Source organism: Pogona vitticeps, chromosome 1 (genome assembly GCF_051106095.1).
Source record: "Pogona vitticeps strain Pit_001003342236 chromosome 1, PviZW2.1, whole genome shotgun sequence".
Taxonomy (NCBI): Eukaryota; Metazoa; Chordata; class Lepidosauria; order Squamata; family Agamidae; genus Pogona; species Pogona vitticeps.
The window spans coordinates 163,997,794-164,015,217 of NC_135783.1; the positions used below are offsets into that span (position 1 = coordinate 163,997,794).

Genomic DNA, 17,424 nt, shown 5'->3' on the forward strand with positions numbered 1-17,424 from the left:
CTGGTCGTCACAGCAGGGACTGTATCAAGAAACAGAGAAGAGTCACACATACTCCACAGCCACCTCATAAAAAATCCAAGCAGAAGAATCCTAACCCTCAATCATAATAATTTTTAAAAGCTTGTCTTCTACTCTGAAACTAATTTTCAAATGACTTTCTTTCCGGTCAAATTGTTTCTTTGTGCCACTGGCTTATGAGGCAACAGTCAGTGATAATACATACAAAGACTTCCTTTGTGGTGCTGCAACTCAACCTGCAAGATGCAAACACACTTAACTCCTCCTCTTGCCCTTCCCCCGTCTCTCACGGTTTGTGGTCACCACTACTGCCATCCATCCTGCAGTGCACTCTCTTTAATGGGCTCACTACTCTCCATGGGAAGAGGGGAGCTCGGAAAGGTCCCCCATAGATACGGGGGTCCAACTGTATGTATGTATGTATGTATGTATGTATGTATGTATGTATGTATGTATGTATGTATGTATGTATGTATGTATGTATGTCTGCGTGCGTGCGTGCGTGCGTGCGTGTATGTATGTATGTATGTATGTATGTATGTATGTATGTATGTATGTATGTACGTACGTATGTACACTATGTATCTATGTATCTATGTAGGAATAAATAAAAGGAGTAAGATTATGAGGTAGATATAGTAAAAATTGTAAACCTCAAAGAACTCTGTATTTGGCCATTCTGTGAATAAATACAGGCTGATCCAAGAGAGTGATACAAAACGTAGCTTGTTTCCCCTTATAATTTTTGCTTCTTGGCTTCCTTATAATTTTTGCTTCATACAGAAGAGAAAGGTTATTATATGAGTTTATTGAACAAACCTAGATTTTATAAATAATTGCCTGTCAGGCTGCTCAAGACAGACAAATATACAGCAGACCAACAAAAACATGATCTGTCATATTTCTAAGAGAAATATATGTTGATTTTTCATTCTCTTAGGCGGTAAGTGTACCAAGTAAGAAAGAAATGCCAGTGCTTTTTCTGCTTATGCATTTTTTAAACAAATGTAAAATCTGGGAAAGAGACAGCTAAAGAAAGAATTTTTATTCCAGTATTCTTGGCCCCAAATGTTTTCTTTTGCCTATATGCCTGCAGATCGAAACCAAATACAATAAATGCTGGTGTCCTTTTTAAAAGTCTGGATGTTTACAGCAAGCATATAATTTTCCATCATTATGGACGCCAAGAAAAATAAGAAATCATGATAAAAAGAAAGGTTTAATCATACATTTCAGCAAGCAGACAGAACATCAGAAATTTTTTACTTCTTTACTGTACACATTGTTTTATTCTTTAACATGCAGATTAGTTCCAGAAAAATGACATGCAAAAATGTTTTAAAACTACAGTTTTGATGCTGTAGACAGTATAATACTGAATGTATCAGTCAAATAATTCTGTAGAAAAAGAGCCACGTTTTCAGTTTTAAAGTTTGTTCACTGAGGAGATTGGTCTGTATAACAATTCTATCACTTGTTTGTGAATGTCCTCCATTTTGGACATTTAAAATTCTTGGCTCTTGTGATTACCTTTGCTGCATTTGCCAGTGAGGTCAACAAGTTCCAGTCCAAAATGACAGCCAAAGGAAAAAAAATCTCACCACAAGCTGCTTAGCTCTCACCACGGATTTAGTGCTGTATGTTCTATATAATTGTCATGAAGAACAAAGAAAATACCTGGTGCATGGAATGGACAAATATGGGATTTGGCTTTTGGGCAGATTAGGGTGTGTTGGGTGGTGGTGTAATTTTGTTCTGGATATTTGTAGTTATGCTACGAGTAAAACATTTTTAATAATTCGGCTCCTTTGAAATTAATATTTAAAAATGAATATACAAGCTGAACAACAGCAGCACAAAAGACCAGCCAGATGAGAAACAGATGGGATATAGTGAAGACAGCTGCTGTCTTCTTCAGGAGGGAAGGAGTTGCCACAGTCAAATTACACAGCTCAACAAAATATTGAAAGCATACACAAGCAAAGGAAAGCCTTCATGTAGTCATTACTAAGATTTTTTCTAAGGCCTGTCTTAGGTGTCTTAAATTTAAACACATGTTATATGATCCTAGTCACGGTCTCCAAATGCCCAATATTTAATTACGTAGGACAATCCACATGGTTCTGGGTAATGAGATGTTCCACACATTCAGTGGGAGATCTTCATTCCACAATTTTGTTGAAAAGAATGAAAAATAACCCCCACCCCTGCCAGACTGAAGCTGAAAGATTATTAATCAATAGTTTGTATTTTTCCAGGCTCTCCCCAAGTGATAAGAGAAGTTAAACATAAAGCAAAAATAGACTCTGTTAAAACTGAATGCAAACTTCATTCTTGCAATGGATAATAGCCCACATTTCTTGCACAGCTATTCTGGTGTCAATTGTGAACTTTTGGAGACAAATTGCCGTATAATGTCTATATTGATTTCTTAACCCGAAGCAATGTGCCTCTACAACAGGGGTGGGCAATTAATTTCTATAGGGGGCCACATGAAAAATCTGAACTGTGTTAGGGAGTTAACTATGTGAGCATTGTAATTCGTTCACCGCGGGGGGGGGGGGGGGGAGAAAAAAACCCTGACACTGAGCTAACTCACCTGTCCTCCGTTCCCCCGCAGCCTTCCTCTCCGACTGTCTTCTATCCCGCGCAGGCGACGTGATGCGTCATCACGTCGCCTGCGCAAGAATCACTTCTGGTCTCTTGAGCCACAGGCTCCACAGCCTGTGACTCAAGAGTAACAGTCAAAACTCACGAGATCCTGTACATAGAGTGTTTATCCGAGAGAGGCCCAGAAAGAAAGAACAAGAAACCGGGCCTTCTCGGTGGTGGCCCCTCGACTTTGGAACAGCTTGCCATCAGAGATTTGCCTGGCACCCTTGCTGGGTGTTTTCAAGAGCCAATTAAAAACTTGGCTCTTTAGGCAAGCCTTCCCTCCTGCCAATATTTGACTTTTTACTTTTCTTTGTTTTCTTATTTAGCCTCCCATCTTGATTATAGTATTATTGTAGATTTTAACTGTTGTTTTAAGTTGCTTGTGCACAATATATTGTGAGCCACCCTGAGTAGACTCCTGTCTAGAAGGGCGGGATAAAAATCCAATAATAAATAAATTATAAACAATCTAAGCACACTCAACACAGAGGAGCACCAGACTGACTTGCTTTTGTATGGTATTAGCTACTTTGAGTGGGTGCTTTAGTCTTATAGGTGGATTTATTTAGTAGTTAATATCTCATAATGCAGTAACAATACTCTGATAGAATTTTTTTTAATTATTTCCGTACCAAAAACACAGTAAAGACCCCTACTATTATTTCCATATTGTAGATGACAACTAAGGGGTGATGGTTGTCCAGCAAATTCAGAGCTAAACTACCATTTTATATTAAGGATAGCTCAAAACTCATAGAATGCATGTCATTTTCAAATTACATTGAACGGCGGTGAACTTTATAAGCCCAGTTTAACAAAAATTCACCAATCATCACCCTACAAAAATATTTTAATGATTATGAAACAAGGAAACACAATTTGTTGCAGTTTAATACACAGAAAATAAATCATCAGTGTGGAGACTTCTATCTGACCACTTTTATGAAAGTTGAGATGGAAATCAACTAAAATTAAGAACAACAAAAACATACATTATAATAACAATCTTAGAACATTTAAGTTCAGAAAGGTGGGCTGACATTGCAGTAAAATTTCCAACATCATGTGGACTGCATTCCCATCCACCTACACAATGTGCCAAACTTCCTGCTATTAATTAGCCCAATGTTATGTTTAGAAGACAAAAGTTACAATTGAGAAGGTTGGAAAAAGAGACAGTCAGCTGGCTCATATAGTCACAACAAGCCAGCCTACTGAAAAGTACACATTCAGATGGTTGGGGTTTCTTAACATTTATTTTTGCCCCTCAATGAAGGGATGGGAGGATGGGAATCACCTTGATGTAACACTGTCTTTCCTGTTGCTGTAGCCACATCCACATTAGCAAGCAAGAAAAGTCATCCCATTTCTGCGGTAGGCACTCTGTCAAAGAAAGAAAATCTGTAATGAATTATCACATCAACTTGAACAAGGAAAAGAAGCAGAGAGCAGAGCAAGGCTTTCTTCCTGTTTTGTAGACTATTCTGGCTGCAATCTAATAGCAAACTTAATCTTAACATTTCTGGTGGGGAAGCATTAAGCAACCACTTTTTCTATTAAAAACTCAGTGTGGTTAGCAAGTGGTTAGTGAGATTCTATTTCAGGACATGTGCAAAAACATGACATCCTATTTGTTAATTACCAAATAAATATATACATGGAAGTCAAAACTCCTATTATTTTAGGTTTCTGGCCTTCGCAAACCTATACAATCTCCTCACTTTGTAGAAGTTTCACTGTTGTCTTAGAATAAATTACTCTGATATTTTTCTCACAGTTTTTCTACTCTCCAGGCTAACAACTCTTTCAATTATATAAACAGAACTCGGTATCACAACAATACCCGTCCAGTCATCCCTCTTTTTATCTGCCAGATGATTTTCTTCCAGGAGAATTGTTGTCTCTGACACTGGACGAAGTCCATTTATTGGAGTTGAGTTAATGTATCAGTGGGGACACAGCAAGTCAACACTTATGTAGGTCCCATTGACTGAATTGGCCTACCTTAGATGAGAATGGACATTGGGTTTAGGCTTTGCCTTGTGCAGCAGGGAGAGAAATGATTCAAGTCACTGTCACAACGTATGAGAAAAGTATAACATCAATCAGCATCACAGCTTACAGTATCAGCTGATTGCTTCCTCCCCCCCACACACATTATGCCCACTTGGAGGCAGTGATTTGGCTTCCTTGCCCCACCTTCTCCATGTGCTGCCTGCTTTGAAGAACAGAACACCCGTCTGGCTAATAAACAAACTGGCACAAACCACAAAACCAGAGGTTTCTGCTCATCTCTAGTCAAGATTAAAAACAATTTTGAAAATATTTTTAAAAACATGTTTAAAAACCTAAATTTCTTGAATAGAGCATTCCCAGAATAGAACTGAAAAGCTTCCCTGAAAAGGAAGGTCTTTGCCATACAACAGCAATATGTGTTTTATAAATAAACTCTGCATTAATAACATAAAACATTAGAAATTTAAATTGAAAGGGTGGGGGATATCAGATTAAGGAGAAGTGAAAATTAATTTGTGTGAATTCCCTTGGATTGTTAATCAACAAAAAGTCTGGTATGAGCAGGAACTGGCAAGCCACTCCAGTATCTTTGCCAAGAAAACTCCATGGACAGAAACAAAAGGCTAAAAGGCATAACACTGGAAGATGAGCCCCTCAGGTTGGAAAGTGTCCAACATGCTACTAAGGAATAGAAGAGGACAAGTACAAGTAGCTCCAGAGCTAATCAAGTGGTTGGGCCAAAGCCGAAAGGACGCTCAGCTGCGGATGCACCTGGAAGTCAAAGGAAAGTCCAATGCTACAAAGAAAAATACTGCATAGGAACCTGGAATGTAAGATTTTTGAACCTTGGTAGGCTTGCCATCTCCTGAGGTCAAACAGCAGGTGGCAAGAATACACATTGCCATCCTGGGCGTCAGTGAATTAAAATGTACAGGAATGGGTGAATTCAATTCAGACGATTATCATATCTACCATTGTGGCAAGAATCCCATAGAAGAAATGGAGTAGTCCTCATAGTCAACAAAAGAGTGGGAAAAGCTGTACTGGGATACAATCTCAAAAATGATAGAATGATTTCAATACGAATCCAAGGCAGACCTTTCAGCATCACAGTAATCCAAGTTTATGCAACACCCACCAATGCTGAAGAGGCTGAAATTGACCAATTCTATGAAGACTTACAACACCTTCTAGAACTGACACCAAAGAAAGACTTTCTTGTCATTATAGGGGACTGGAATGCTAAAGTAGGGAGTCAAGAGATAAAAGGAACAACTGTTAAGTTTGGCCTTGGAGTTCAAAACGAAGCAGGGCAAAGGCTAATGGAGTTTTCTCAAGAGAACAAACTGGTCATCACAAACACTAAAGATCCTCCTTTAGTGAGGGTAGTCCAATGCTATTTGATGGAAAGTAACAAAGAGCTTCTTTGCACCTCTGGTGATACCCGGACACAATCCCTAGGGAAAATCTAATAAGGAATGAAACAATTTCTCTCAAAGGGATTGGAACCAAATTAGTGATATTGCCAATAGCTAAAATTCTAATAAAATATAAGCGGTGGATGGGAAGTTGGAAAGTGGCCATATCCGACCCAATTCCTGACCATGCTTAAAAGGACTGGATCTATCTGAGCATGTGAAGAGTGTTTTAGTAACAACTTGCTCCCAGGGAGGGCAAAGTGAAGCCCCTGAGGAAAAATATGAAAACCCTGCTGAAATAACAGAAGGGAATGAAATAGCTGATCTAGTCACTATGAGGAATCCTCATAATCAGTCTTTCAGAAAAGAACAAAAAGGAGACTCTACCTTAAGTGAATGCTTTAGACAAGCTAAGGAAGGGCCCCTGACATCTGAAAATCCCGAAAGATACTGTGTGAAGGAAGACCTATTGTACAGAGAGGTCCTAGTGAATCCTATGAGGGGAGGGGAAAGCATACATACACTAGTGATTCCTTTCAAATATAGAGAAAGAATTATAGAAAAGGTGCACAAAGACATATTTGCAGCCCATCCAGGGATGTCATGAACTAAACAAAGGATTACTCAAAATTTCTATTGGCCTGGGATGGGAAAGCAGGTCAAGTTATATTGTCAAAACTGTGACACCTGCCAAAGACAAGGGACCAGGAATGACAAGATCAAGGCTAAGTTGTGTCCTTTGCCAGTCATCTCGACCCCATTTCAAAGACTAGGCCTAGACATGGTGGGACCCCTACTCAAAGTGACCAAGCGAGGGAATAGATTTATTCTATCCATAATCGATTATGCCACAAGGTATCCAGAAGTGGTACCATTGCAAAATATTGAAAAAGAGACTGTGGCAGATATGCTAATAAACTATATGTGTGACATGGGCTTCGCTTCTGAGATTATTACCAACTTGGGGACTTCGTTTACATCCAAACTAATGAAAAGATTGTGGCAAGTCTGCAGGATTACTCACATCATGTCATCCCCTTATCCCCAAACCAATGGGTTGGTTGAGACGTTTAATGAGACCCTAATGAGAATGATTCGTGCATACACAGCAGAGAAGCCAAATGACTAGGACCATAAATTGCAACCATTATTATATGCCTATAGATTTGTACCCCAGGAAAATACAGGATTTAGCCCTTTCAAACTGTTATTTGGATGGGAAGCTAGAGGACCCTTGATCTACTCCACCAAAACTGGGAGGAACATAGGGATGAGGATCCTGAATTAGTGGTTCAATACATAGATGCACTGATGAACTCCTTACAACAGTCTCTAGAGCTAGCAGCCAAAAATTTAAAGAGCAATCAAGTAAAGCAAAAACAGTGGTATGATAAAAAGGCAAGGGAAAGAGTATTTAATCCTGGAGATGAAGTGTTAATGTTAAAACCCATTAAAGGGAATAAACTGCAACTAGCATGGTTGGGTCCATTTAGGGTGATCGCTAAAATGAGTGACATAAACTATGTAATTCAGGAAGAGGGAGAGGAAGGCAGAAGGGTCGTACACATAAACATGATTAAACCATATTATAGAAAGAACAATTTTGTGTTGTATGCCATCAAAGAAATACCCAATGGAAAACCTGAAATGCAATACAGTGGACCCTCGACTTACAGACGGCTCGACTTACAGACTTTTCAAGTTACAGACTTCTCTGGCTGCAAAATTTAGGTTCGACTTGCAGCCTGAGAATCGACCTACAGACCAGAAAAAAACCAAAATGGTACAAAATTGGAACAAAAACAGCCAGTTACGGGATTAATCGATTTTCAATGCATTGTAAATCAATGGAGACTCGACCTACAGACTTTTCAACCTGCAGCCACCCTTCCAATACGGATTAATTCCGTAAGTAGAGGGTCCACTGTATTGGGAAGGAAAGGGTAAACCTCAGTACAACCCTGAGGAAGTTAAAATTAGCCCTACTCTATCATCAGAGCAACAAGATGAAGCAAGAGTCTTGCTGCAAAAATACAAGCAAGTCTTCTCTAACAAGCCTGGTGTAGCCAAGGGGGTATTACATAAAATAGATACCGGGGATGCGGCTCCCATAGCTGTCACACCTTATAGGGCAATGGGGCCATATGTTGCCAAGGTTCGTAAGGAGCTAGATGAGATGCTAAAGGAAAAAAACATCTTTCCTTCTTCTAGCCCTTGGGCATCCCCAATAGTGCTGGTAGACAAGCCTGATGGAAGCATCTGCTTTTGTGTAGACTATCGAAAATTGAATCATGTCACTAAGACAGATGCTTACCCGATGCCTCGGTTAGATGATAGAGACTATAGGAAGATGTCAATTCATATCAAGTTTTGACCTGACAAAGGGGTTCTGGCAAGTAGATCTAGACCCCAAAGATCAAGAAAATACCGCTTTCTGTAGCCCTTTTGGTTTGTTCGAATTCCAGGTCTTAAGTATCAGATTACAAAATGCACCAGCGACCTTTCAGAGACTCATGGACCAAAACTTACAGGGGCTTAGAGACTTCACAGCTGCATACATAGATGACATAAGGATCTATAGTCAGACTTGGGAATAGCATATAATCCACTTTAAAATCGTATTACAGAGATTACAGGAGGCTGATTTAACAGCTAACGCAAGTAAATGTCATCTAGGAAATACAGAAATACATTATTTAGCTGAGGCTCTAATACTTTGGCCATCTCATGAGAAGAGAAGACTCCCTGGAAAAGACCCTGATGTTGGGAAAGTATGAGGGCTAGAGGAGAAGGGGACGACAGAGGATGAGATGGATGGACAGTGTCACCGAAGCTACCAGCATGAATTTGACCCATCTCTGGGAGGCAGTGGAAGATATGGCGTGCTCTGGTCCATGGGGCCACAAAGAGTCGGACACGACTTAATGACTAAACAACAACAACAACAAATCCTCTTGTGTAGCTATGCTGGCAGAGTGGGGATGACATCACTGGCAGTAGCAAACTGCCACTAATTAAAAATTCCCTGATTTTATTTCAGATTGTGCATGACTTCGTCTCATTGTGTTTAAATTGTGCGTAATCGTAAATTAAAGCAGGCAGTCTTTAATTACAGGCTACTTGCTACTGCCAATGTCATCATTCCCGATGCACTGGCACAGCTCTGGAACACTTGAGTTGTTGGCCAAGCTGAAAATGGCCCCCAGTTCTGCTGAAATTGCCCACCCCAGTCAATGGGAACATTTTGCAGGTATTCTTCAGGTAGTGTGGTGCTGAAGGTGGAAGAGTTAAATAATTTTATTTTAATGTTTTTATTTTACTTAAACCATAGGGTACACAACATTGCAGATTAGCAATATATGGTCATCAAGCACATAAAGGCACCCATTATTTAGAAAATGGCTACTTGACACAGACTCAATGGTGATACTGAAGCACTTTTATTTACTATCGCAGATCTTTATCACAGAGATAACCTTTAAGCCTATGGGTGTTCCGCTAGATTTATTACACTTTTTTCTTGGTTTATGCTGTAGGTGTTATGCTAATTACATAATTACCCAAGTTCCCTGGAATACCAGGGATACTATCTGGTTCTAGAAATGGAATACGATTCCAGAGACTAAGTAGATGATAGAAAGAATAGACACTTATATAAGGGATATACGTATCCCTGAGTGAAATTCTGAGCCACTCCTCACAGTAACACTTCAGCAATGATTTTAAACATTTATTATACAGTTGTGCACCACTGGACGATTACCCGGCTCTACGACGAATCCGCATTACGTTGACGTTTTTGCGATCGCAAAAGTGATAGTAAAACGATGGTTTAAATGGGGGAATTTCGCTTAGCAATGATCGGTTCCCTGCTTCGAGAACCGATTTTTCGCTTTACGACAATCAGCAAACAGCTGATCGTCAGGTTTCAAAATGGCCACCAGCTTTCAAAATGTCCCCCCGCTGTTTTCTAGGACAGATTCCTCGCTTTGCAGGCACCAAAAATGGCCGCCGTATGGAGGATCTTCGCTGGACGGTGAGTTTTTCAGTCCATTGGAACGCATTGAATGAGTTTTCAATGCATTTCAATGGGATTTTTTCATTTCGTTTGGTGATGTTTTCGCTCTACAGCGATTTTGCTGGAACGAATTAACATCGTCAAGCGAGGCACCACTGTAATGAGTTTACAGTATTTATTTCCCTTCAAAGTTGCTGACAAGATGGTTTACTAAATATATACAACATCAGTAAAATATGTTAAATATATAACAAAATGTTAGCTAAAACAATGTATATGCTTGGTAAAATGAAAGGTCTTGGCCCAGCACTGGAAAAATAACTGTGGACACTTGGCAGACTTCTCTAGGAAGTGTGTTCCAAGTCCCTGCCTTGGGGGTCTTCAAGATCTGGTGCAAAACATCTCCTCCAGCGTAAGCAGGTGCTTGTTAAATAGCAGTGTGGATGACTTGCTGACAGAGCTGATAATAAGAGATGGGCAGAAACTGCTGGTTTGGTGGTTCATGCCAGTTTGTTTATTGACCAAACATGTGTTTGGCACTTTCCACCCCCACCTCCTCCTCTGATAGGCACCTACTCAGAAGCAATGCCCAGAGGAGGGGGGCCGGGAAGCCAGGGTGCTGCCTCCGAGTGGGCACCCACCCGAAGAGGCAGGCCTGGGAAGTGTCAAACAGCGGCTTGGCCAATAAATGAACTGGCACAAACCACTGAGCCAGGGGTCTGTGCCCATCTCTATTGCCAATTTAACCTCTAAGCCCAGATCTACATGCAGGACACCTAAAGCAAAGGCTCCCTTGAAACAGAAACACGGAGAAGGAAATGGAATTTCAGTAGCCTACAGAAACTGTACCTTGCCATCAAATCTGTTGAGAACACATTGGAAGATATCCAGTTACAGATGGACATGCTGGACACACCCAGTCTTGCTAATACATGTCATAGTGGTGTCCCCATTCAAGAATGAATCCTGGGGAGCAATTTAACAGCAGCACAGAGAGCTTCAGTGCTATGTGAGGGACTGGAAATGGGCACAGCATTTGACTTTTCCATCATATGAACTGTCAGTGTCATATCGGCCCTGCTCAGAATAATAACAAGTAAGGCCCATATATTCTTTACCCCACCATAGATAAAAGATTTTTCAATGTCACACAGATGCCATCCACCAAGCAATAATGAATGTTAAGCTATACCATGAAAGAGGAAGGATAATTCACTTTTACGGACACTAATAGCAACTGCTGACCTGCTTTTGCAAATCTAAATGTGGGGCCCTTGATGTCACTGTTCCTTGATTCATGCACTTCTTAAGGCCCACAGTTCTCAGAAGTGAATTCTCAAAATCATGTTTTCTATCCCTTTACTCTGTAAACCACTAAAAAATAATCTTAGAGGATCTACATATATAACATTTACAAACATATCCAAAATGAAATAAAAAATAGAAGAGGTTTACACATTATCAGCAATTCAAACGCACACCCAGATGAACTTCCTGTTTATGAGAATAAATGTTCTTCATGTGAAATAAAAGTAATTCCTGTTTTCTGTTGAGAGCCAGTGTTTGAGCAAGTTCCAGAATTCACCTTTTAAGGATACAATTTTGTGTGGTTATCTATGCTTAGCCACAGAGCACACTGAAAACAGGGCTACTTCTGAATAAATATGCACAGGATAGTGCTGTAACTTAATTAGGCTCCACACTGTAAATTACAGGCATTAGAATATACTGAGTACTTGGATAATAAAAGAACAAGAAATTTAGATGATGTCATAACAATTAATAACCCAAAAAGAAATATTGAAACACAGGGCAGACATGAACCATATGTGAGATCCAATATACCACAACAATCACAAGGCCAAAATGTCACAACTGTACAAACCCATCAGAGTTCACATTTTGGATCATGAAAAAAATACTGTGTTTACCTTCTTGACCTTAGAATACTAACATACAGCGGTGCCCCGCATAGGGATGATAATTGCTGCTATGTGGATTCGTCGCTATGCAGGGCAAAAAAGCCCATGGGAACGTATTAAAACATGTTTAATGCGTTCCTATGGGCAAAAAACTCACAGTTATGCAGAAATCCTCCATGTGGCCGCCATTTTTGCTGCCCGGTAAGCGAGGAAAGGGCGCGAAAACACAGCGGACGGCCATTTTCTTTACCTGGTGGCCATTTTGGAACCGCTGATCAGCTGTTGGAAAAACATTGTTATGCGATAATTGGTAAGCGAAATGCTTACCGATCATCGCAAAGCAATGTTTGCCCGTTTAAAACATTGTTATGCGATTGCTTCTGCAATCGCAAAAACTCAATCGCTATGCGGATTCGTCAAACGAATCGCTCGTTAAGCGAGGCACCACTGTATTTATAATCACAACAGCACTCTTTAGCACACAAATGTGTAAATCTGTAGACGAGTAGACGTTGTCTAGAGGGGCGGGGTAAAAATTCGAATGAATGAATGAATGAATGAATGAATGAATGAATGAATGAATGAATGAATGAATGAATGAATAAATAAATAAATAAATAAATAAATAAATAATATGGAGGAGCTCATTTTGAAACAGCCCTGAGAATAACTCTGGTTTCAGATTAAGGTTAAACAGCCAAATTCTCCACAGTTTAGGCTGGATTCTGGCAGCAGACACACCCACTCACCTTTGATTCAGGTCATCAATAGTAATAAAAAATACTTACCTGTTTCTTGCAGTCAAGCTCATATGTTTCATAAAGGACATACAAATATTTATTTCTTATTTATATTAAAAACTTCTATACTGCCCAAATTAGTGCTGGACACTTCTCTTGGTGGCTTATGTCAAAAGAAACAATAAATATAACAAAGACATGGGATCAGCAACTAAAGCAAAATAAATAAGAAATCAACAAGGAATACTCTATTCTGTTATTGTATCCAACAGCATACAGTGGAAACCCGACTTACGAATGTCCCTACCTATGAACATTTTGACTTACGAATGGCTCCATTTGCAAAAATTTGCATCAACTTGCGAACAGAGGCTCTACCTATGAATGAAAAAAGGCAGGGGAAAGGGCGGGAAATTCAAATTTCCCCTGCCTTTTTTCATTCCATTCAAACAGTTGGTGGCAAAGAGGCTGCTCTTTTGCCCCAACGGTTAGGAAAAGGGACCCCCAGAAAGTCTCTGATGGTGGTGGGGGACCCAGGGAGATCTCCCAGGGCTTCCCCGCTCCGATCGGAGACGTCCTGGGGGTCCCCCACCGCCGCGATCAGACGCCCAGGAGGCTTCCAGAGACCTCTGAAGGCGCGTATTGCGGTGGTGGGGGACCCCCAAGAGGTCTCCAAGGGCGGCAGGGAAGCCCTGGGAGACCTCCTGGGGGCCCCCGCCACCACGATCGGAGGCAGCTGCCCTCCGCCATTTGAATTTGCCGCCATGGGCCCACGGAGGGTGTCGTGGTGAAGGGGGAGGTGAGCCAGGAGGCAAGCGGCCGAAACCCGGTCAGCTCAAGTCTCCTGCCACTGGATGACTGCTGCCTCCACCGTGGCCGGGGCGAGCGGCCGAAGCACCCCGGTCAGGCTCAAGCCTCATGATGGTGGCGATCATGGCGGGGGACCCCCAGCAGGCTTTGGACTGGTAAGTGCTGCTTTTTTTCTTTAAAAAAGTTGATCTGGGTGGGTTTTGGAGGGTAGGTTTGGGCTGCATGGGTATGTTTCTGTGTTGTTTTGTTTTTGGTGATTTTTTTTGCAGTCCCAGTGTGGGACTTGCTCCAATGTTTATTTTTGGATTTGTTTGTTTTTGGCTGTTGTTGTTTTGTAGTCCAAGCGTGGGACTTGCAGTGTTTTATTTTTGGTACAGTGGGGTCTTGACTTGAGAACTTAATCCGTATTGGAAGGCAGTTCTCAAGTCAAAAAGTTCTCAGGTCAAATCTGCATTTCCCATAGGAATGCATTGAAAACCATTTGATCCGTATCTGCTCTTTTCCATCCATAGAAATTAATGGGAAGCTGCTATTCCTCCTTCAACCACTAGAGGGGGATATTTTGTTTCTTTTTTTCTTAGGTCAAGAAAGGTTCAGGGAAGGCAGGGAAAATACAGTCCAGGCAGTACAGTGGACCCTTGACTTACAGAATTAATCCGTATTGGAACGGTGGCTGCAGGTCAAAAAGTCTGTAGGTCAAGTCTCCATTGAGCTACAGTGCATTGAAAACCGATTAATCCAGTAACAGGCCGTTTTTGTTCCATTTTGGTTTTTTCCTGGTCTGTAAGTCAAATCTCAGTCTGCAAGTCAAATCTAAATTTTGCAGCCAGAGAAGTCTGTAAATCAAAAAGTCTGTAAGTCAAGCCGTCTGTAAGTCAAGGGTCCACTGTACTGTATGTTTTTCTTCCCCTGGAACACAGTAATCAGTTTTCAATGCATTCCTATGGGAAATGGTGCCTCGACCTATGAACTTTTCAACTTGTGAACACCGGATTAAGTTCGTAAATCGAGGTACCACTATAGTAGAACTTTGTTATGTCTGTTATGTGCCGTGAAGTCAGAAGTAACTAGTAGCAACCCAAAAAGGAGCTTTCAAGGTAAGTGAAAAATTTAAGGAATGGTTTTCCGTGTCTCCCCCATGTCTCCCCCATGAGTTTACATGACCAAGCAGGGATTTGAATCTAGGTTTCTTGAGACCTAGTCCATCTACTATACCACACTAGGTAAACAAAAACCCTAGTTAGTATACAAAAGACAATTCTTATAGTCAAAATAAAAATCTGGATGGATGACTGATGAGACTGTTAAACTTGTTAAGCACAAGAAGCAAATGCTAGAGGAGACAGAAACAGGATGAGAAGTCTAAATACAATGGACCCTCGACTTACAAACGGCTCCACTTACAGACCTTTTACAGACTTCTCTGGCCGCAAAATTTAGGTTCGACTTGCAGCCAGAGAATCGACCTACAGACCAGGAAAAAAACCAAAATGGAACAAAAACAGCCAGTAATGGATTAATCGTTTTTCAATGCATTGTAGGTCAATGGAGCCTCGACCTACAGACTTTTCGACCTGCAGCCACCGTTCCAATACGGGATTAATTCCATAAATTGAGGGTCCAATGTACAGAAACTCTTATATAGAGACAAAAAGCACTATAATAATAATCAGAACAAAAAAGAAGAGAAAAACAAGAAATCTCTTCCGTATCAAAAGAAACTTTTTGCTGTGACAATAATGTTTCTTACAAACATACCAAAAATGTAAGCAAACTGTACAACAAAATACAATCAAGGGTTGGTTTAGAACACTACAAACAAAGGAATATTTAGCATCATAAACCATTAAGTTAAATGTGTAAAATTTAAGCAAATATTTGGTAAATATTTTGCTAGCAAATACCGTATTTTTTGCACCATAAGACGCACTTTTTTTCTCTCCAAAGGGGGGGTAGAAAGTCCATGCGTCTTATGGTGCAAAGGTGGTGACTTCGCCCCCACTGGCCCCGTGGGGGGAACGTCGCAAGGGTCCGAGGGAGCCTTCCAGCACCCTTGCGATGCTCCCCCACCCCCCCACAGGTCCAGCGCGGGCAAAATAGCGACCTTCCAGGACCATTTGAGAGGCTTGAAAGCCTCTCAAAAGGTCCTGGAAGGTCGCTATTTTGCCCGCGCTGGCCCCGTGGGGGTGTGTGGGGGGAGTGTGGCAAGGGTCTGGAAGGCTCCCTTGGACCCTTGCCACGCTTCCCCCACCCCCCCACGGGTCCAGGGGGGCGCAAAATCGCCAGCTCCCAGGACCTTTTGAGAGGCTTGAAAGCTTCTCAAAAGATCCTGGAAGGTCGCTATTTTGCCCGCGCTGACCCCGTGGGGGGGGTGCGGAGAGTGTGGCAAGGGTCTGGAAGGCTCCCTTGGACCCTTGCCACGCTTCCCCCACCCCCCCACGGGTCCAGGGGGGGCAAAATCGCCAGCTCCCAGGACCTTTTGAGAGGCTTGAAAGCTTCTCAAAAGGTCCTGGAAGGTCGCTATTTTGCCCGCGCTGGCCCTGTGGGGGGGTGGGGGGAGTGTGGCAAGGGTCTGGAAGGCTCCCTTGGACCCTTGCCACGCTTCCCCCATCCCCCCACGGGTCCAGGGGGGTCAAAATCGCCAGCTCCCAGGACCTTTTGAGAGGCTTGAAAGCTTCTGAAAAGGTCCTGGAAGGTCGCTATTTTGCCTGCGCTGGCCCCGTGGGGGGGTGCGGAGAGTGTGGCAAGGGTCTGGAAGGCTCCCTTGGACCCTTGCCACGCTTCCCCCACCCCCCCACGGGTCCAGGGGGGGCAAAATTGCCAGCTCCCAGGACCTTTTGAGAGGCTTGAAAGCTTCTCAAAAGGTCCTGGAAGGTCGCTATTCACCCACGCTGGCCCCATGGGGGAGTGTGGCAAGGGTCTGGAAGGCTCCCTTGGACCCTTGCCATGCTTCCCCCACCCTCCCACGGGTCCAGGGGGGCAAAATCGCCACCTTCTGGGGCTCTTTTGAAGCTTCCCAAGCCTTAAAAGAGCCCCAGAAGGTGGCAATTTTGGCCCCTCTGACCCCGGGGGGGGGCAGGGTGAGTCTCTAAAGGGTCCTGGAACACACTCTAGGACCCTTTGGAGGCTCACCCTGCCCCCCCAACAGGCTAGAGGGGGCGAAACTGCCACCTTCTGGGGCTCTTCTGAAGCTTTCCAAGCCTCAAAAGAGCCCCAGAAGGTGGTGATTTTGCCCCCTCTGGCCTTCAGGGGGGGGGGCTGGGTGAGCCTCCAAATGGTCCTAGGTTGTGTTCCATAAGACGGACCTCTCCATAAGGCTCACCAATTTTTAGGAGAAGAAAACAGATTTTTTCCTGTTTTCTTCTCCTAAAAATTTGATGCGTCTTATGGAGAGATGCGTCTTATGGAGCGAAAAATACAGTAATTATGATGGTTATAAAACAGCTACCATAATAATCTAATATGTATATTGGAACCATAGATTAAAGCAATTTGCTGGATGTTTTTAAAGCATTAGCCTTGTGGCGCAATGGTTAAACCGCTGTACTGCAGCCAAAACTGTGCTCACAACCTGGGGTTCAATCCCAGGTAGCGGCTCAAGGTTGACTCAGCCTTCTATCCTTCCGAGGTCGGTAAAATGAGTACCCAGCTTGCTGGGGGGGGCAATGTGTGTAGCCTGCATAATTACCATATTTTTTGCTCCATAAGATGCACCGGACATTAAGACACACTTAATTTTTAGAGGAGGAACACAGGGAAAATATATTCTGAACCAAAGAGTGTAATAAAATATTTAATAAACTATAACAGAATAACATTTGAACCAT

The 17,424-nt window shown here is 42.1% G+C and overlaps 1 protein-coding gene across 12 annotated transcripts in view; it reads right to left on the reverse strand.

Annotated features, from left to right (window-relative positions):
* Window positions 1-1,217: 1,217 nt before the first annotated feature.
* The window catches only part of SUPT3H (SPT3 homolog, SAGA and STAGA complex component), a 340,265-nt gene continuing 324,058 nt past the window's right edge, over window positions 1,218-17,424 (reverse strand). For all 12 annotated transcript variants that reach the window (XR_013537592.1, XM_020801522.3, XM_020801525.3 and 9 more), the window contains one exon: window positions 1,218-4,056. Coding sequence is in view for 11 of the 12 variants with exons in the window: in XM_020801522.3 (XP_020657181.1) it covers window positions 4,015-4,056 (42 nt within the window). In the remaining variant the exon portion in view is untranslated. The remainder of the gene's footprint in view (window positions 4,057-17,424) is intronic.